At 42.2% G+C, this 22,533-nt stretch overlaps 1 protein-coding gene across 1 annotated transcript in view; it reads right to left on the bottom strand.

Annotated features, from left to right (window-relative positions):
* Positions 1-1,552: 1,552 nt before the first annotated feature.
* Positions 1,553-22,533, bottom strand: part of ST8SIA4 (ST8 alpha-N-acetyl-neuraminide alpha-2,8-sialyltransferase 4) — an 89,410-nt gene continuing 68,429 nt past the window's right edge. Inside the window, exon 5 of the mRNA XM_028748144.2 lies at positions 1,553-8,431. Coding sequence (XP_028603977.1) covers positions 8,149-8,431 — 283 coding nt within the window. The 3' untranslated portion in view covers positions 1,553-8,148. The remainder of the gene's footprint in view (positions 8,432-22,533) is intronic.

Here is a 22,533-nt window from a genome sequence, read left to right as displayed (position 1 = left end):
AATCACAATATGAAAAACACAATATACATAATGGAAATAAAAGCAAAAATGAATCCATAATGCCCCCTCCCATAAAGCGTGTTCTCATTAAAAGAGAGCGCGTTTTGCGGATGGGGCCAAGCAAGACACCCTGTAGTTGCCAGGCAGGTTAGGATTGAGGGGCCTGGCAAGGATTGGTTGTTTGTGTTGCTGGGGTAAAATTGATGTTGCCAATTTGGGGGTGGGAACAGAGATTATTTAAACAGTACTCACAGTGATCTGCTTTCTCTTTCGCCGTGGGCACCGGATCACCCCCTTCCCTCCCTTGTTTTGGGCTTGTGCTTTGACCTTGCTATGCCTGTCATGGGGTTGTCTACTTTGGGGCAGGGGCCCGGTAGGAATTTTGCCATCTGGCTGATTAGTGAGTGCCATTTGGTTTTTTGCCTACTGCGTAGCAAATCGTCACAACTTGTAAGGTTGGCGGTTAGGCATTGGTTTAAATTGGTTGGAGGAGGGGTATGGATTGGCTGGGCCTGCCCCTCCAATGCTGCTGCTGCAAGGGAATTCTGTTAAAGGAATTCAGGGGCTTACCATCCTTTCGTCCAAACCCCTGGAATTGGGTTTGGGCCGCGTAAGCCCCTGGGAGCATGCGGGGAGAAGCTGAGGGTGTGTGTCGCAGCTCCAGTTATCCCCGATCTTGTTTCCCCTCACTGGCTTTCGCTGGAATCCGGGAGTCAGTTCTGTCCCCAGGCGGGGGGACGGGACAGATAGTAATAACCAATGCCTAAGCAACCACTCACATCTTGTATGTTTAATAAAGTTGTGGCCAAAATTATGCCAAAAACCTTAAACAAAAATTATGTGTGATGTGTGAGTTATTGGGGTAGGGGTGTTTTGGGGGAACTCAGCGCGCAACACATTTAAAAGGCATCAAGTGTCAATCAGCCCAAAAGGACTGGTTAAAAAGAATGTCTTTGCCTGGTGCCTAAAGGTGTATAATGAAGGTGCCAGCCAAAACTTCCTGGGGAGAGCATTCCACAAATGGGGAGCCACTGCAGAAAAGGCCAGTTCTTGTGTTTCCACCCTCTGGACCTCTCATGGAGGAGGCTCATGAAAAAGGGTCTCAGAGGATGGGAAGGTTCATACGGAGAGAGGTGATCCTGATATAGTGGTGCCTCGCAAGACGAAATTAATTCGTTCCGCGAGTTTCGTTGTCTTGCGATTTTTTTGTCTTGTCGGGAAAGTTTTGGAAAAGCTTCAAAAATCACCAAAGTCTTCAAAAACCTCAAAAAAGGCTACCACACCGCGTGCTATGAGTTGCTCCTCGAAGTCAAGTCACAACTGTATTAACGGTGTTAAGAAAAAGGAAACAAACTTGCAAGACGTTTCCGTCTTGTGAAGCAAGCCCATAGGGAATATCGTCTTGCGAAGCAGCTCAAAAAACCCTTTCGTCTAGCGAGTTTTTGGGGTTTTTTTGAGGCATTCGTCTTGCGAGGTACCACTGTATGTGTTAATTTTCTATTTATGGCTTTTGGTGAAATGAAATTATTGTGTACAAAAACCTCAACAAAAGTACTGGAAAAAAAGTTTTAATTTATTTTACAGGTTGTACAAGTAACAAAGAATTAACAACAACTCCTGTACACAAAATAATAATAAAAAAGCATCAGACAAGATGATCCTGACAGAATACATCTCAACAGTGCACACAAATGGGAGCTGGGGATGCTCGATAGCAGTAGTACTGTCCAGGAAGGCTGCTTTTGGCAAACTTGCTTCCTTTAGTATATACAGTTAAAACAATTGTGCTTTTGCCTATCCAGGGTAACAGTGCTCTTAAAAAGAAAAAAGAAAGGGAAAGGGGGGGGGGAGTGAAATTGCACCAAGATCCAGAGATATGTGTCCACCATCTCAATCTAATAGGAGAAACAGATAATGAGTGTCTGTTTCATAGAGCTCAATGTCTGATCCAGACACTGGAACTTTTTGGCCCAGGAAACACACATGCAAATACTTGTTTGTAACTGTCACCTCCCATTGGATTGGAGCACATTTTTATAAATTATAATGAAACTTATCAGTCTTTTTTAAAGTCAATTGCCCCATTCTTCACCCCGCAACACACGTCATTTACAAAAAAAGAAAAAGGACCAGAGCTTTAGCAGTTGAGATACTGGAATATATACGGAAAGGCTAATTGTGAAATACGTATATTAGGGGTGTGCATCAGAACCAGAACCCCAAGTTGAAGAAGGATGCCTTGGAGAGATTTTGAGCTTTTCAGAAGCAAAGCAGGCTCTTTTCAAGGTGTCATGAATAAAAATAGGCACCCCTGAAGCATTTCACGGAGCCTCAGCAATCCAAATGTCAAAAAATGCTGCAGACAAGCATCTGATAAAAGCAAAAGTAATATCTCTAAGTGATGGGGAAATGGACAGCAGACACCATGGTGGGAAGGGGGCAGAGGAAGATCTCTGCTATGAATGTCAAGATTATAATCAGAGGGAATGATTTTACCCCAAAAGTGAAAACCGTTTTGTTGATCTGCCCCCCCCCCCCAATAAATGTCACAGGTGCTTAACACAAAAGGCCCCAGACCTATTCACCTGGAATTTGGTTGGTTTTTTACCCAAAGGCAGCTTTCATATCTACGATTTTCAGACCTATTGCCCTCAAGACACTAGCCTGGGAGATTAAGGGATTCCTTTTTTACCTATCCTAAAACTTTAAGAGACATTCTTCTGAAATTTGGCAGGAGTAATACATTGAGAAGGGGCAATATTGTCTGTAAATGTCTTCCAATTCTGCCCTCCAAATGAAATACTATAGATATCTCCTTTACAAAAGGAATTATGCCCAGCACAAAAGCTCGAAAACCAATGTGCTAGTAATTTTGAAGGGTCTATCCACTCTGGAGGGACTTGCAAATTTCATCCACTGTCAAAATGAGTTATAGCTGTTTTTAAATTTCCCAATAGTGAATTCAGATACTGGGGTGGAGGTGGTGGACTGAAATACCAGGTCCTTGAGTCCTTGAGCTGATGGTCCCTGGACTGTTGTCTGAAGGGCAAAACTGGGGTCTGAACGGCAACTTGTTGTCAGTGCACACACCACTATTGCTTGTCTGAATAGGTGTTATCTCATTGGATCACAGCCTATCTAAGCCTTGTAGGATCTAAGAAGCTGCATAACTTCCACACTTGCTGAAGGTAGTGGGTAACCAGTATTGAAAGTTGCCACAAAGCACACTAATTCAAATCCTCGCTTTTATGGTCTTTCAAGGTATCAAATGTGCACATGCAAACAGAATACTAGCTAGCAATTGCATTCATTTTTGTTTAGCTCCATTACATTGTATTTCTTTTTCGTGGGACGTTATTCTAGCATTGTTGAAGAGAGAGACTCCAAACTCAATGGAAACGTTGAGTAGTCTTCACATTTTAGAAAGGGAATAAAAAGGAGAATCTCCTCAAAGGATAAACATGAATATATTATACATTTATCTTCATTAATCTAGGAGCTCCAGAGCTCCAAACAAAAAAACCCACACAAATTATAAAACACCGCTTTATGAATTACAAGTCTTCACAAGTAAAATTATCTGAATGAAAACAAATTCCCTTTCTTCCTGTGCATTTCTAAAGAGACTGTTCCTACAGTTTTGCATTAAGGGATCAGATTTTAACCACTGGGTATGTGTTGGAGATAGTGCTGGTCAATTATGATTCTCTATCACAGTAGCTATTTGTGGTAGGAAACAAGCAACAAATATATGTTCTGGAAAAATTATGAAAACAAAGAAGCCATTTATTCCTTACCTGTATTTGAACACTTTAAATTTTTTGCAATGTGATGAGCAAATGTAAATCCCACTAACTGTAACCTTGCCCAGGTTTCTATAGGCTACCTTTTTGACTCTTTAAGTTCTAGGACAGCCTTTCCCATCCTGGTGCTCTCCATGTTTTTTGAACTACAATTCCCATCAGACCCAAGCAACAAGGTCATGCTGGTTGAGGCTGATGGGGGTTGTCGTCCAAAACATTGGGAGGGTGTTGGGTTGTGGATGGCTCCTCTAGGGCTTGATCTCAATGGGGAATGTAGATCTTAAATGGTGATAGTTTTTACTACTCAAGAGAAGGGATATATAGTAAAAGCTCAAGGCAAAGACACAGGGCAGGATGTGAGAAGTTTTTGCCAACATCCCATTGGTGAAATGCAGGGTTCCTGCCATTCAGGGAAAATTCCAGAATCTGTGCTCATGTAACTAAGAACAGCCTTCTAACAAAGAGAAAAAAGCTCATGATCTCTGCATAATATGCAAACAATGAAGGGGCTGGAGGACCCAAAATGGCATCGCGCATAAAAAAAGACAGTTGTGACATCCGGATTTAAAATTACTGTCATTTTAGATTTTCAATGAAACAACACCTAAATGAAATGCTGAGCCAAACACTGCAACATTGTATTTTAAGCAGACCATTCCATCATTTACATCTTTCCTAGCATCTTTTAAATCATCCTTATTCTTCATCTAAGTGGCTTTTTTTCACACTCCCAAGTCTATGCACTTCTACTGAGAAGTCCAATTGTGCCCAGCGGTGTTTACTCTCAACTAAACTTGCATAGGATTGCAGCCTGATGGTGCAAATCCCATACATGTCCCCTTGAATTCTTCCAAGGTGCATAGGACTGCAGCCTCATTCCATTACATGAAAACCTTGCTTCTTTTTTTTAATGTAATATGATAGGCTTTCATCCACTTTCAATTCTATCTTTTCCTGTTGTGTTTATATTGAAAAACTGATATTTCCCTGAGATGCAAAACATAAAAGTGGTTTTGTTAACCAGTTTATTAGCCCTTTATAGACGTGTGGAAATAGTCTAGATAAGGGGAGGAAAACATGACACAAAAGAATTAAGTAACAGGATTGAAGTTATGCCTGAGGATGAAAAAGGCACTAGTCTCAACTTCTTTAAGGTGATTGTGTGAAATCTAACACCTTTTTTGGAAAATCAGTCTAGCTAGACTGCTCTAACATTACTATATTTCATAATGAAACATGCCAACATTACTATTATGGTCATTAAGCAGCCTAAGGAATTCTTATTTTGGACTATTTTTGTGTGTGTGTCATCCTAAACGCCATACATTTTCCAGTAATATCTTCAGAGTTTACAAAACCAATCCTTAAGCCTACACTTTCCTCAAAAAATGTTTTCTCTCACTGCTATGGGTTTCCTTTTGTAAGGAAAAGAATAGTAGAAATTAATGATAACAATGGTGAAGCTCACTGCCTATGCTGCAAAAATCAACAAGCAGTATTTTACTATTCATAGTTTCCTGGTGGGCAGGGGAAATCACATTCCTTTATGGGTTTATCCGTTTCATCCAATGTATGAATATCCTGATGAGAAAAGAGGCAGAATGCCACTGAATATGCACTATAGGAAAAGGAAAAGAGAAAGCTTTTGCCTTCAGGTCTTGCTTGTGGACATCTGGTTGGCCACTGCAGCAAAAAGGATGCTGGACTAGGTACAGACTTGTTGGCCTGGTAGGTTCCTGCAGATTATTCCATGCATTTGGGAATGGCATAATCAGCCCACCCTTCCTTCTACACAGCATTGTATCACTCTCTTCAGGCACTGGTCTGAACACATAAGGGTTAAAAGTGAGTAGTGAGATGCAGGCATGCACATAGGCTACACTCCCTTTGTCTTGAGGTCCCTCTCAGACTATTATACATTGAGCACTAAAACCTGTGCAGGTCCTGTCTGTTCCTTTCAACACACTAAATATGTGCAGGTCATATGAGTGTGTGTGAAAAGGCCCTGAATATCTGAAAAGGGCTAAAATGAAGATTTATTCTGCATTTGTTTTTCTTCTGTTTTCTTCTTCTTCTATATGGCAGAAATCTGCAGGTGAAACCACATGAGAGAACCACTGGTTGTTTCCCCAGCATGCGGTTCTGAAGTCACTCCATCAGTTGTGCTTTGATACTCTAGATTTACAGCCATTCTGTTTACAACACTTTTTGTTCATACAAAACCATTAATAATTCTCATTATCTGCTGTTTCAGAACAAAAAACACAGCCCCATATAGAAAGTGGAGCTTCAAAGAAGTGAAAAGGCAAGGGAACTCGTCAGTGGTATTTTCACATATTGCTCATCAGGATGCTATAGAACATGAATAATGTACATATTGTCCAGCACCATGAAGAATCTGCATTCTAGGAACATGTTCCTAGAAGTGGCTGGTGCTGAGATATGGGGCTGCGGGGGCAAAACCTGATGACTGGCTCTATGTGTTACAGCAGCAGCAATGATATTTTGTAAACTAAAAACAAAATCCACTATGCCAGCTAAACTATACAGACTCTGACATTTCAGTGATATTTATAACTTACATTAATTCTGATTAAATATCTTGATTCAAGAATATTATGGTCATAGTCTGATTATTATTTTTTTTTTAAGGGAAAGCATCTGTTTCAGATCTTCAAGGCATATATAAAAAGCAAAGTCAAGTTAAGGAATTTGTCCTTCAAACAAAATCTAGACACCAAGTTAGCAGTAAACAAATAAACAAAAAAATGACTGAAAACAGTTTCTAAAGCAGCACAGCAAGAAGTACTAAATTTTACACGTTTTCATCATTTGAAGGAAAACAAATCTACATCGATTACAAAATCAGCATAATCTTTGGTACCAAATGTAAGGGCACCTGCTTGTTAACAATATCATCTTCATAACAAAAATCTTGCCTTAAAGACAGCTCAAAACATCAGATTGTTTAAAAGTGCTAACTTGCAATTTAGCTTCTGTTAAGTTTGTACTTTAGGCCAGACTAAATGTTACGATAAACACAATTTCAGGGGAAAAAAGTATGTTTAAACTACTTCTGTTTTGAAGAAAAAGCAACTTTGGGATCTGGAACACACACGTAGATCAGGACAGTATCCTGTGGAAAATTCCTTGCCCTTCCTGCGATTTGTCTCCGAAAGATAACAATGTATACTCTATACAAGTTTGTACACACCGTGTATTTTGTATGGCGTTTTCCTAAATACATTCAGGAGCCACCAGCAGCTGGAGAGAAGAGGTTAGCAGAAAAATTAGTTTGGAGCCCTGATGTGGAATGTGTCACCAGTCCGGATTGTGACTACACAGCTGCTTTTTGTTCAGAAGTTTGAGCACACTTTTGTTGTGTGTTTATTGTAACATGCAGTCCACCCTAAAAGAAGCACCTAAAAGCAGTTGGGAGATCCTAAGCTTTTTTCAACAAGTTATACCATCCAGAACAACCTAGTGAGATGACCCTCCCCGCTCCCATTTCCCATACACATCCCGACATCGCCTTCCCCAGCAGAACATGTTCCTAGAAGTGGCTGGTGCTGAGATATGGGGCTGCGGGGGGCAAAACCTGATGACTGGCTCTATGTGTTACAGCAGCAGCAAGTTGTCACATGGAGGCAACTTCAGCTGCAATGCGTAAACTGAGCAATAAGATGCAATGAAGATTTTGTTTAAAAAATAAGATCTTCTAAGACCACTTCTTGAAGATTACTTAAAATGTTCATAGTATTATCTTGTCAAAATCCCTTAAGGGGCTCCAATACCCAAACACCATAGAAAATGAATGACAATTTTAAAAACAGGGAGGAAAAAGAGAAAGGTTATAATACAAAGCCAGGGACGGCCCCGGCTGAAGGTATTTTGCTTGATGTTTGTGATGTTATCCACTGCTCTGCCAATTCCGCCTTGATTGTTGCTGCCAAATGCAAAGCATTTCCTTCAGGGCAGACCCCACCTCTTGGGTATTTCGTTACACGCTGCCAGACTTTGTGTTGGCAAATGAGCAGTAAATGGACTATTTGCTTCTTTAACAGGTGATGAATGCATCCTTGGATCTTGTAAACACTACTGATTTTATACATTCAAGCTTTGCTCTTAGAGAAAGTGGCACTTACTCGAACCATTGCACTCAAGATTTAGCACTTCAACAGGTAAAAATGTTCGCTGGTATGGGAGTTCCGGTGCACTTCCTTGTTCTCCAATGGCTTGGTACAGCGCACAGGGATAAATCCACTGTTTTGATCCCACTGCTCTTCCATAAAATCTGCATGGCGAAGCCCAGATCTGGCACTTCTCCTAGTCCTCGACTTGTGCTTTATTGCTGCGCACACCGCCCCGTCGTCAATTTAAGTGCTCCTCTGTTATGCAACATACTTAAAGTTTTAAACTCTAATGGCATCCTATGTGGGCTGGCATTAGAAAAAAATCGATACTTTAAGTCATCATAATAGTGATATTTGACTGGCTTTCCATTTATATCCTTCGGGAAGGGCCAGAATCCATAGAGATGAATTTCATCGCAGAACCTCGTAGCAAGTGTGTACATGAGGAGTCCTGTGCTAGGTCGCTTGATGAAAACCTTGTTGGTCAGCCAATAACTGTAAGGTAAGTGAAAAACAAGAGATTATTCGGATATCTTGTTTCTACTTCAGCATGCACAACTCTCTCTCTCTCAAAAATAAATAAAATAAAATTATAACAACATTGAATGCATTTTGATAATTACAAATGTTATAATCACCATGGAGATGAAAGTCCCATCCTATTTCTGTGGCCCATCCCATCCTATTTCTGCATTAATCTGATTCTTAATTTTTAAAAATAATTAAATCTATTAATGATGTATTATTAAACATGGTTCCTTTTAGGAAACATGCTTGCAAATGTGTTTTCTATTAGAGTAAACTTTGTGTTGTTGTTTTTAAAAAGGAGCTTTTTTGATACAGTTTTTGAGCTGAGAACTGCATTGGAACATTTGAGAAGTGAGAAAGCTGGTAGATAACAAAAGTTCAATCCAAATAGTAGCTGAGGAGGTGCAGAACAGGTCAATTCATATTGAAATCTAGAAAGACTGAATTACTCACACATCACTGGTGGAGAAGTCCAGGAGGAGTATATGCTCTGCAGGTACACAGTTCAAGTATAAAGGCCACTTACCTCCCAAGCATATTACTATTTTAGCTTCTTCAATGATTGGCATTCTATTTTTTTTCCTGGGGGTGAGGCATAACACCTCCATATTTTTCTCCCATACGCACAACCCAACAAACCATCAGAATCAATTATGACTATACAGTGGTACCTCGGGTTACAGACGCTTCAGGTTACAAACTCCGCTAACCCAGAAATAGTACCTCGGGTTAAGAACTTTGCTTCAGGATGAGAACAGAAATTGCACGGCGGCGGTGCGGCGACAGTGGGAGGCCCCATTAGCTAAAGTGGTACCTCAGGTTAAGAACAGTTTCAGGTTAAGAACAGACCTCCAGAACGAATTAAGTTCTTAACCTGAGGTATCACTATATATCTTGCTATGCATGGATATGAGATCAATGGATCAACTGGGCTAACTTACAAGATCAGCAACATTTCGTACCCAATGGTTGCATGAGCTGAAGATACCTTGTCGTTTTGTCCCTTGCAGTCCTGTGTGGCCCTGAAAACATTCTTCCCAGGGCTGCAGGGCCTTCCTGAAAAAGCTATGTGGCAGAGGGCTGCAGTGTGAAGGGGGAATTGCCCATAATCAGGTGCAGAAATGTTGCACCAGTAAAGCTGGCACTTGTGATACAATATATGCCTTGTGCATTATTGCTATCATCATCATTATTTGGGTGAATGGTATTTTCAAAGCAGTGAGTAAACACAGAGATTGAATTTGAGCCTTCTATTGCTCAGGGGAGGAAAAAGGGGGGGGGCAGAAAGAATCTGTAGTGAGCCTCCTTCCACCTCAAGTGAACAGCTGACAGTGGCAACTGTCAATCAGGTGTTGTGTATGTATGCGATGAACTAGTTGCGACTTTTGAGATATGTGACTGGCTCTAGCATCTCTTTATAACAACCATGCCTCCAGCCCCAAATTGAATCAGAACCACCTTGTGGGAATTCCTTGCAGATGACCACAGTACAGCAACAGTCAGGTTGTCTTTCCACAGCAGTGACTAGAGGAGGAATGACTGCTAGAAGCACCAGGGTGCATCTGCAGCAGCACAACTGGATGTCTTCAACTGCCTCAACTGCAACAAAACATGTCTCTTCCACAGGGTTTCATGAGGTTTCCACAGGGTTTCATTTAGGTTTCATGAGGCCCTAAGCTTCCACAGGGTTTCATTTAGGTTTCATGAGGCCCTAAGCTACTGAAGGTAATGGGGTCCTTTATATGTCCAGCTGTCCTTTGTCAACAACAAATTGTCGCTGGTTTTTGTGTTGAATATATGCTATATGGTAATTTATGGACCTAATAGGTCCATACACAACACAAAACACTGTAACCTCCAACAGTTTGACTTCACCCCAAAGGTGCACCCCTCCATTGTCTCCCGAGACAGACCAAAGCCAACTGGGTGAAGAAGGGTGTTAACCCTTCCCCCACTGTTTTCATGTGCAAATAGTTTTCCCTCCTATTCATTTTAGAGAAATGTATGTGAATGCAATATGGGTTCTCCAATAGGGCAAATAGCAACTTGTGGGAAGGGGCGGGGCATAAAAGTGGCAAGGAGATTTGATTTACCCACCCATCCTGTTGTGCTGCAATGCAGTCCATCATTACCCTCCACCATGCTACTTAGAAAAACAACAACTCTTAAGGGAAGGGTGTTCAGTTCACAAATCTGTAATTTATTGCTTAGTTTAGAATGATCCGTCCAGAACTCAGAACCAGCCTTTTGCTCATGCCGTTCCCACTCTATGATGGCTTAAGCACATGGAAATGTATTTGTGCAAAGTAGAAACGATCAAACAGGATTATCTCTTTTGTTAATGCTGTGCCTCAGCCCTTCTCTGGTTTTCAGCAAAATCTCCTTCTGAATATAGCTGAATATAGCAACAATTTTTTTATTTTTATTTTTTAAAATCTGTTTTGCCAGGCTTAGCTTTGGCTGTTATCAGTCACATGTTGGGCAGGTTTTTTCCCCTCTTCTAAAGCCTACATTAGTTGTGACTTGAGACCTCTAAAAAGCAAATGTTGAAGCAACAGCAGCAGACCTGGGGAGGGGATGGAGTATGTGAAGCATTTGCTAATTTTAGAGTTATTTTCTTGTCTGTTAAGAGGGGGAGGAGGGAGGGAGAATCCTGACTCGCAGCAAATCCTTCAGTAGATAATTAAGGGCCACTTTTCTGATATGCTATGAATAAACCTAAAAGAAATGTAGTCTGAAAACAGACACTGAGCCAAAACACTTGTCTTACCGAAGTTTGATTTTTATTCAAGCTTCTTACCATTTCACAAGTTCAGCCAGGAGCTCTTTTGTTGTTGTTAGAAGCAGAATATGAGACACATAAAGCTATACATATTTTGGTTCCAGACTAGGCTCTGGACGCTTCCAGCCAGGAATTTATTCTGCAATCTCAGCAGCTCATGTATACAGGTTTTGTGGCATCGGCATCATCAAAATGCCAGGCACAACTCTTTTTTTAATCCGGATTTTCCCTTACTGTGAAAAATCCAATTTGTAAAAAAAAAGAAAAATCTATTATGTCGCCATAGTCACCGCTGGTGTGGGAACTCATTACTGGGGGGGGGGGAGCCCCCACCTCATTTTGGGGGCAGGATATGTGTGTGGCGATGTTTTGAGGGGTGTTCTCTAGAACTGTCCCCTAATCCCATTTGTTCACCACCAAATCACAACCTAGCCATTTGGTTTAGTTAGCCCCCAATACCAAATAATGTGAGTGTGACTCTGAATTGTGTATTTGACACCTAATTCCACCGATTGCTGCAATGTAATGGCACCTCCGAATTTCAACAACCCAGTTCGAAGGAGGATTTCCACACAGTAAATGTGGGTAACTGATGATTGCCTCAAGCTCTGTAATCACAGTACGTACACTGGCCTTTAAAAAGTTATTATATGGGGGTTTTCTGGAAGACTAATTTTGTCCCCCTCCCCCCATTTTTGTGGGGAAAATGTGTGATTGTCTGTCAACTGTTACAGGGTCCTTCAGGGTATTCTTGGGGACTTTTATACTGCCTTGCTGCTCCCCCAAAATTAAACAGCAGATAAATATAGCCAGATATCAAGCTTGTACAAGACCTTCATAGAAATGGGTCTTGAAGGGCCAAAACTTCAAGCCTCTGCTTTGTCCATTGTGAAAAATGATACCTATGAGGTGGTAATAGTTGCCTGCTTCTGGTGGGGTTTTTTTTTTAAGTACACATGCACAGGTACAGAAATAACATGTACAGTGATATCTTGGTTCCCAAATGGCTTAGTTGACTAACAAATCGGCTCCCAAATGCCACAAACCTAGAAGTAAGTGTTCTAGTTTGTGAAAGTTTTTTGCAGGCCGAACTGCTGTCGGCATTATTTCTGGGGCCAATCAGCCAATCAGAAGCTGCACCTTGGTTTTCAAAGGTTTTGGAAGTCGAATGGACTTTCAGAACGGATTGAGTTCGAGAACTGTATACATGTCCAGAATGGGAGAAGGCGGAGGAGCAACAAAGTAACAGAGTAAAGACAAACATTCAGTCAAGCTCCCCCTACTGGTGCGGATGGCAAACAGCAAAATAGCAGTGAACGCCAAGGAATAAGAATGGACTGTGTGGAAGCAAACACACGAGATGTACACACGGGGGGGTGGGGGGGATAGATCTAAACAACCCATTTGCTATATAAAGCTCATGTCAGGAAGCGCTCCTCCAACACTGGGAGGAAACTCTGTTGGCAATTGTTCCTTGGTCCTACTAAAAGAGATGAATAAAAGGACAGCAGCAGAAATAATGAATAAGGCACAGCTGCATATATTTGAGACATTGTCACTTCGCCACTGTGTGCAGAAACACTACAAGTGTTAGAGAAATAGATTGCAGGCTTCTATAAATGTCCTGCTTGGACAGAAGTTCTGATCATCATCTGGCTATGGAACAGAGCTCCTTCTTTGGCTGTTGTGGATGGAACAATGGTCCCTCTTTCATCAGGCATTGTGTGGGGCAGGAGAACCTCATGCCAGCACTGGCTGCCCACTGTACTGAACCTGCATTCAACCCTGAGCAAGGAAATAAAGAGGAGCAAGGGAATAGAACTCTGGATCCCAAGCCAGGCATTCAATTCTCAAGCAGAAGTTGCTTTGGGAAAGATCAGCTTTAGCCAGCAGAAACTGGAATCTTGTGATGGCTGTAGTTTTTTTTTGTAACATGAACAGTCTCAGCTTTCCAGGAATGCAGTAGAGTATGTTTCTATGGCTCAAATAACCCTGGCATTTATTTCACAGGGGAAGAAGAAATAACCCAACCTCATTTTGCATCCTAGTCAAGCAATTCACAAAAGTGGAGTTGGTCCCATGGAGCTGAAGCAACTTTAAAATGAAAGGTGAAGATGGCACACTCACACACACTGTCCCATATACAGAAGTTTGGGTTTATCAGCTGGAAGTTGGTGTCTGCTTCCTTCTACATGAATCTCATAGAGCATCTGGGATTTGCCAGATGCACTGCTCTGCCTTGGGCTAGCTTCCTTGGTTAGGCTGGTGCCAATGCCCAGTTTTCTTTGCTTGGACCCATGCCTAGAGTGAACATCTGCTGAGTTTTTTATTCTGGACTAGATTTCTAGTGCCTACTGCAAATTCAGATTTGCTATGCTGGCATATGCTTAGCACAACCAGTTCCAGGTTTTATTGGGTGCTTGCAAAAGAAAATTCTTGTCAGTAGGTCCTCCTAGTCAACATTTTGCCCACAGAGCTTCCAAAAACAAGACAATGCCTTTGAGAATGGACAAAATGTTTTCTCACTTGCTTAAAAAAGTAGAAAGTTATAGGACTGCCAAGTGCCAACCAACACCAAACCAATAACCTAGCAATAAATCCTGGCTCATGGTGTCCACATGAGGAGACACAAAGACCTAACTGGAGAAAGTATAGAGTGGAAGAAAGTGAGGCAGAGAAAGTCTCTATCTTTGGCTACCATCAGCCTTATGGCTCAGCTTCAGGATTTTCCAAGAGGCAGCTGCTTCTAAAGACACCAGTCACCTTGTTCTTGCCAGGGAGTGGTGGTTGTGGCTCAGGGCAGCCTGCCCCTGGGCCGAAGCAGCCTTCTGGGCCCTGCACAGCTGGCAGATGATGTCATTTCCTCCTCGGCTGCGGGGACTGTCAGAGCCCACCCATGGCTTGAGCCAATTGTGGGTGGGCCAAGGGGGCGTGGCCTGGGAAGCGGACCAGAGGGGAGACTTCCCCCCTCTGTTTTCACTCTTTTCTACAACTCCTGATTGTGGATGTTTTTTAATAACTATGAAGAAATATCGGTTTGATTATTTTTTAAATCAATCAATTATGAATTGTTATTTGGGACATCCTTGAAATGCCCTTATGAGATCAGAAATGTGTTGCCATTGAAATGTGCATTGTTCATGTTTATTTACTGGTGTAACTGATCATTTATCTTGTATATTGTGAGCTGCCATTAACACAATTTCCTTATAAAAAGGAAGTGAGACTTTTAGGGCTTGTGCAAGGGGACCTTCCTTTCTTCTCCTACTCTTTGTAGTCCTTCATGCCTCCTCAAAGGTGCTCTGGAAGGTGCCCCAACCCTTCAGAGCAGATTTGTGGCTGCATGGGGAGGTAGAGAGTGGAAATGTGTTCCACAAATGGAATGGTATTCAACTAAAAGTTACTTAGAACAGACCCACTGAAACTGATGGGTCTAATGTAATCACTTTCACTCATTAAAATATATGAGTGGGTGGCACACATGATGAATGAAATTTGCATTTTCTTGAAATGAATGCAGATGCATGCTGGCTCATCGCATCTGCTGCCTGCTTGGTTCACGCTACCCTTTTCTCCACTTGGCTATGTACCTGTATACACAACTGCGTGAAGAAATTCGGCAGTTTTAGTTGACCCTTAGAAAATAAGAGGGGAAATGAACAAACAAAAGGCACATTTCCTACATTCTGCACAAGTCTTGATGTGGTGATATTAAGCCAAAGGGCAGAACCAAAAATAGCGGCTGGGTACTTTATAAATGAGAAAGGAGCTCAGGCTCAATCTCAATTTCTATAAATCTAGGACACCTTGAAATTCACAGTGAAATTTTGCAGCTTCTAACCATCTCAGAGAGAATCCATGTGCATCCAAGTAACAAAAATGACTTGAGGCATTTAACCTGCAGTTTAGAACTTAAATCCCTTTCCAGAGGCTGAATTTGTAATTAATCAGTCAATAACACATCTCATCCCAGTAAATCCTTGGCTTCCAGTTTCTGCTTAAATGATTTTAAAACTGACCTGTGGGTTTATTTGGCTTCTATGATTTGTTCCTAGATCATGCAACTGAACCGGTTAGTGAACAGCATTGCTGCCTAAGAGATCAGTCAAATCTGATTATTGGAAAATTGCTTAACCAGAAAAGTAATTGTTTGATTAATAGTCTGCTTGCACTGTTTCTGTCCTATGGGTGAGTAAATTCAGGTAATTCTTGGTCATTAAGAAATCCTGACATGGCAGTGTTTCTTTGAAGACACAGATTCTACTTATAGAAATCCTTTCCCCCACAATTACCAAGACAATGACCCAACAGGAATTGGGGGTTGGGAGGGGGAAAGAAGCAGTCTGAGGCCTCAGTGGACATAAATGTTAACAGGCATGGAGCAAGCACTTCAGAATTATCTGAGAAAATGTCCCATTTAAAATCTCCTGTGCATGTGATCCAGCAATTGTTTTATCTGCACATTAGCTACTGATATGCACACACACAAGAGGCTGTCCACCATGCAGTTCCCAATCTTTGCTGACCATCTGTTAACAAGATGCATGAGAGTATATCTGGATGAGAACAATCTGGATTGTGTTGGGGAGGGGCGCACATTATGCATGCCTTTAAATGGCTCCACAGCTGTTCATTACACATGTGTTATTTTCTCATAATGAAAGCAGTATTTTTGGAGCAGATCCTTTGAGAAAAATGATGGAAATGGTGTCATCTGTGAAAACTATGGTTAGTAACAAAACTAAGTTTTCCAAGTCTTAAACATGGACACCACATTGAATCCATCTGTGTAAATGCAGTGGTGTGAAGAAGGAAGTGGGGCCACCTCACTTGCAAGAACTTGCAGGTCCACCTCAATCAGATCTACTCTAGGCCCGCCATTTTTTGCCAGTTGTTACTGCCCATATGGCTGATATGATGAAGGATCAGGTTGGTGTGGCTGAAGCCATTGTGAGCTGTCTGCTATCTGTGGAACTTAAGGAAAACATAGCCACTTGTACACAAAGAGCTTTCCTTGTTGGTTGGGAACCACCACAAACATAGCCCACCTCGTACATCCTTGGATTACTGTACAAGCTGGGGAATGTCAGGGCATTATTGGAAGGCACTGGGTTTGGTCCCCGCCTTAAACATAAGACTATCAAGGAAGAAAAGGAAGAATATAAACATAATAAATAAAAAAGAAAACCATCAGGAAAAGATAAAACAATCCAGCCTATTCATACAAAATAAGTAACAGCATTTGCTCAACAATGATTTCACACTGATCTCACACCATTTCTATTTTTCTGGGTCTGGCAGTTTGAAGACCCTGATAACACATCAATTCATCAATCACCACAGAATGTACTTGTCATTTTGTCACAATTTGTTAATCTATTCAATGGACCTCAAGTAGTGCATTAAGTAATATAATTGACATCTGTCACTGTACAAGCCTCATTTTGTCTTTGATCTCATTTTCCCCAGGGAGAGAAGATGTTTTTGGAAGAGTTTTCTTTATGTTATCCAAAGCTTGCTTACTCAAGATTAAGAGTGATATCCAACAAAGTTTTACTCAGAGCAGACCACTGGAATTAATGGATCTAACTTAGTCATGTTCATTTATTTCAGTGGGTCTATTCTAGGTAAGCTACTAACATGGGTTTCAAACTGCGGGAGGCAGTGGAAGACAGGAGTGCCTGGCGTGCTCTGGTCCATGGGGTCACCAAGAGTCGGACACGACTAAACGACTAAACAATAACAATTCTAGGTAAAGTTTAGTTCAGTGTTTCTCAAACTCGGGTCATCAGCTGTTGGACTAAAACTCCCATTATCCATCTTTAGCAGTACCAGTGGTCATGGTTGATGGGAGTTGTAGTCCAACAACAACTGGACACCCAAGTTGAAGAAGCACTGGCTTTAGTTGAATACAACCCCTTGTCCCCTTAACTTCAAGTAAGTGTGATTGCACTGAAGGAATTTGCACTGAAGGAATTTGTAGTGTTGCAAGCATGTCAAAGCAGGCATTCCTTCCACTTCAGGACTATTCTGCTGGCTAACAATGGAGGACTGCCAACCACAGCTTACTGCTGCTCAGGCCTAGTGGAGATTTGTATCACCTTATCCCTCCGCCAACAATAAACACTGGGAAAGTTGGGGTTCCTGCTGCTGATCCAAAGACACGGCAGAATTATCTCACCTCTGAAGATGCCTGTTGCAGCACTATTTGAGTCACTACTCTGAGCTTGCCTCCTTTTAATAACACTGCCCAAAAGTAACCTTTTGAGGCCAAAAGGCTTCCTTGTGTGTCTCCAATTTTAAAGCCTGATTGAGCAATCAGAAGTTTATGAAAATAACTGACACAAACCAACAATACACAATGAAAATATGTACTTCTATTCCAGGAGGAATTCCCATTCCCATTGTCAACTTCACTTACATTCTGACATGAGTCTAAGGTGATTCTTTGAAAGGTGAGATAGTTTGCCAAACTGCCACACACCACTGCAGGGCCAAGGGTGGGCGGCAGTAAAGATTCTCTGCTCTTTGTTTAAGCACTGGGAAGCAAATCACTCAGCCCCATGCAGGTGCATAGATGCTCACTTGGTAGGTGTCCTTGCTAATGTCAAGGAAAGTAAAGGACTTCTGCCAGGGATGCTAAGTACCTGTCTCTACTCCGTCCTCTGAGCACTTATGGTAAGTGCAGAAAGTCTCATCTGGCTTTAATTGTCCCAAAATGCTGGCTTGAGATCCCAATTAAGGAAACTTCTCAGTGTTGCACAAGCCTTCACTGAATGCAACTTGTGTATTTTTGCATATAAATAACACGTGAACAATGGGACGCAGGTGGCGCTGTGGGTAAAAGCCTCAGCGCCTAGGGCTTGCCGATCGAAAGGTCGGCGGTTCGAATCCCCGCGGCGGGGTGCGCTCCCGTTGCTCAGTCCCAGCGCCTGCCAACCTAGCAGTTCGAAAGCACCCCCGCGTGCAAGTAGATAAATAGGGACCGCTTACTGGCGGGAAGGTAAACGGCGTTTCCGTGTGCTGCGCTGGCTCGCCAGATGCAGCTTTGTCACGCTGGCCACGTGACCCGGAAGTGTCTCCAGACAGCGCTGGCCCCTGGCCTCTTAAGTGAGATGGGCGCACAACCCCAGAGTCTGTCAAGACTGGCCCGTACAGGCAGGGGTACCTTTACCTTTTACCTAACACGTGAACAATACAAAGGAAGAAACAGGCTCCACTGTGCCATACAGAATATCCGCAATCAGAAGAAGGGAATGAATAAGCTGCGATCCACTACTGATGTGCCCAACACTATATGCAAGAATAAGGTAAAAACCTAACTTATAATGACTCTGGAGCAGCCCCACCAAACGGAGTGGGATCTATTTCCCAGAATAGGACTGTAAGGAAGACAAGGTTAAATATGCAGCCTGGACTATTTATCATCTGAAGTCTTATTCTTAGGAACTGATAGCACCGATTTATCCAGAGTACAGAAGATTGAAAATATCAGGCTCTAATGCCACAGGGTGGCTGAATGCGCCAAATGTTGATGTTATTTCTGGGAAACACAAGTGTCTCCGTGTGTCAAACAACTGCCATATGATATTTAAAAGAAGATGAGAAAGATACCAACAGTCCTCTACTAGTCTTCAAAACTGTCTAGTTCCAGCATCTCAAAAGGATGCCAAATTCATGTAAATTGAACTGATGCTGTGCCTTCAATATATACAAATCTGTGTATACAACCATATAATCCATATATGATCAAGTAATAATTATATACAACTTAGTAAAGGGGTTGTTGCTCTCATCTCACTCTATAGGCCGAGGGAGCCGGTGTTTGCAGACAGCTTCCAGGTCATGTGGCCAGCATGACTAAGCCGCTTCTGGCAAACCAGAGCAGCGCATGGAAACGCCTTTTACCTTCCTGCTGGAGCAGTACCTATTTATCTACTTGTAGTTTGACACGCTTTCGAACTGTTAGGTGGGCAGGAGCTGGGACCGAGCAACGGGAGCTCACCCCGTTGCAGGGATTCAAACTGCCGACCTTCAGATCGGCAAGCCCTAGGCTCTGTGGTTTAGACCACACGCCACCCACCACCCACAACTTAGAACTGATGTATAATAGATGCCCCATTTTATATGCAAACAGTTTGTTTTATGAAAAAAATTAGGTACTCCATCTCAGACTTGACTATGGTTGACTCTAGAATTTTGTATCGGTCTTCATCAAATCTTCAGAAATATAAGCAAGCCGATCATTCATTATCTAAGGGGAGAACTGAACCTGGTTGATGCGGTGGCACTGTGGTCTAAACCACTGAGCCTAGGGCTTGCCGATCAGAAGGTTGGCGGTTCGAATCCCCGTGACGGGGTGCGCTCCCGTTGCTCCGTACCTGCTCCTGCCAACCTAGCAGTTCGAAAGCATGTCAAAGTACAAGTAGATAAATAGGTACTGCTCCAGCGGGAAGGAAAACGGCATTTCCGTGTGCTACTCTGGTTTGCCAGAAGCGGCTTAGTCATGCTGGCCACATGACCCGGAAGCTGTCTGTGGACAAAAGCCGGCTCCCTCGGCCAGTAAAGCGAGATGAGCGCCGCAACCCCAGAGTCGTCCGCGACTTGACCTAACAGTCAGGGGTACCTTTACCTTTTACCTCTCTTTGTAATGCATGCTGTGACATTACCACTTGTTCTACTTCACTGCCTGCTTTTGCCTGGGGGTATGGAAAAGCACGTAAAATCACACCACAGAGTGCCTAAATATTTTGAAGAGGAAGGCAGATAACTCAGTTTGAGCACTCATGTTTCAAGCGTAATGCCTAGTTCCTCCCTAAAATGACAAATGAACCCATAATATTCCTCTGGACAGAAAAGATTAATGGGAAAGAATGCATTATCAATACAGCCTGCAGTAGTTAACAGGGAAGCAAGGAAAATGCAAACAAATACTAAGGAGAAAGTTTAGACACTTTTCTTCCCCTTAAAGAAAAAATATCCTGAGTCCAAGCTCTGTTGGTGAGATTTCATATGCAAAACACCGAATGACTGATGTGAATTTGAATTATGTTAGATGGGTGCTGGTGAAGTAAAATAGATATTGCTCACACTGCCATTATTGACTAGATTTGTTCTGACTAATCTAGAGCAATGCTTTGCAATATGATTCACCTTAAGGACTATTCAGATACTGCAAATTCTGGCATGGCAAATGAGACAAGATAAAATTTTGAACTGTGCTGAGATTTTGACCGATTTTTTCCTCCTAGCAATTTGCATGGGGAAGTCCTAAACATACATCACCCCAAAAAGAGGGGAATATAAATTTGTTACAAATTCTCCAAATTGCGTGTACCTTTTTTAATGTTTTAAGGTGGGCAAGATGGGTGAATTTGTGTGTGTGTGTGTGTGTGTGTGTGTGTGTGTGTGTGTGTGTGTGTTATATCTGGCTCTGCAGACGCACCAGAAGCTCATACTTTCTGGAACGCAATCCTAACAAGAGGATCTGTGGACAAGTGGAAAAGCTTCCTTTGGTAGCAATGCAAATATATTTGTTTAAGTTTAAAACAGGAGGTAAGGAACCCTGAAATTTAAGAGTAAGTACAGTCCTTTGTGTAGCCAAAATCGTCACCATCTACACATAACAGGCAGCTATGAGCAGGTTTGGGGAAGCAGCCAATTTTAGAGAAATGCTGGTTAAATATTGAATGCCCAGAATGTACATTTATGCAACATAATCCAGAGAGACAATGCATCATGCCACACCATTTCTGATTTCAAGAAGTAGACATTCCTGAAACATAACTTTTCACCCTATTACACTGAAGTGCCATGCTTGCATTGTTGCTTCCTATTTAACAACTGACATGTAAGAGACAGATTAGATGTTATTGGCAGTTGTAGATGAGGAACATGTAGATTGGTCAGCTGTGTATTGGAAGGGTAAATAAATTTAAGGAACTGTGGGGGAGATGCTTGTAAAAGCAAATATTCACAGTCATAAGAAATCAGCCCAGCACAACCGTATTTAAGGAGTGTCAAAACGTAGAAGGTCTACCATGGACTTTCTAGCAATCCCCAACCCATGTCACCCTGGTCCTCTTCAGAGGATTATGTTTGATGAGAAATGCTGAACAATCAATCAATCAATCAATCAATCAATATGGGGTCCAAAGAACTGTGATACTAGTCCTGTGTGATCAATGGCACTATGGGCTTGCATTTCTCTTAACAGCAGCACTTATGTCACATGGCGAACCACTTTTGAGCCAAAGGTGACTTAAAAAAATTATTTGTGACGTGCCATGCAGATCTCTTCTTCAACAGGAAAAAAAAATCAATGCCTAAAGCAGCTTTTGGATCCCAGCCTAAGTATATTTCAAATATTGCAGAAGGTTTTATAAACCAGTGCGTTCCTTAAAAGCTGATTCATCCTTTCCTCAATTCCTTCCCCAAATCCCACTTTTGTTGTGAATCCGTTGGCACAACCCCTCCCTCCCCAGTTCCCATGCCCTACTATAACTAAGCCTAAGCACATGCAGTTGAAATAAACACATCTGCTTTCTGCTGTTTATCCATGCCTCCCTTTCTTGTTTATTCCTGCTTCTTTTGTTTTCTCTTTCTTAAATTATAGCAGGGACGGGAAACCCTTTTCAGCACATGAGCCACATTCCCCCGCCCCCCCCCCAGGCAACTTTCTGGGCAGTTGTCAGTGGTGTGCAGAGCCATGAATATAACTCTTACCTTTGTACAGTAGACAGGTTTTTGCACACAAACACAGACCCCTCCCCACCCTTTATCTAAGCCAGCCAATGATGCTCAAGGAAGACGTGAAGCAAAGTGAAAGGTGTGGCCAGGAGAAAGACAGTGTGTTCAGGGAGGGAGTGTGGCCAGACAGAGATGCCTGAAGGTTTAGATCTGGCCACGGGCCTGGGGTCCCCCTGGTTTCTAGATTGTTAGGCCCTGACTGCAGGTTCCATCCTTGCAGAACAACAATGCACAGTCATGGTGCAATATAAAGCAGTGTGTCCTAAACACGGGTCTCCAGCTGTTTTTGGACTACAACTCCCATCAGCCCTAGCTAGCAAGACCAGTGGCCAGGGATGATGGGAAGTGTAGTCCAGAAACAGCTGGAAACCCAAGTTTGATAAACACAAATAAAAAGGAAGGAGAATAATCAACATAACCATACTTGCTGTTTACAAAATGACCCCAAAGTGATTTTTTGTTGAAAGTAGCAATTTGTGAGTAGCAGAAGCAGTTTAGTTAGATATACAAATAACTATCCACACAATGAAACTGTCTA

This window comes from Podarcis muralis, chromosome 11 (genome assembly GCF_964188315.1).
Source record: "Podarcis muralis chromosome 11, rPodMur119.hap1.1, whole genome shotgun sequence".
Taxonomy (NCBI): domain Eukaryota; kingdom Metazoa; phylum Chordata; class Lepidosauria; order Squamata; family Lacertidae; genus Podarcis; species Podarcis muralis.
Note: the sequence above shows the minus strand (reverse complement) of the source record. Positions and strands in the feature narration are given on the sequence as shown.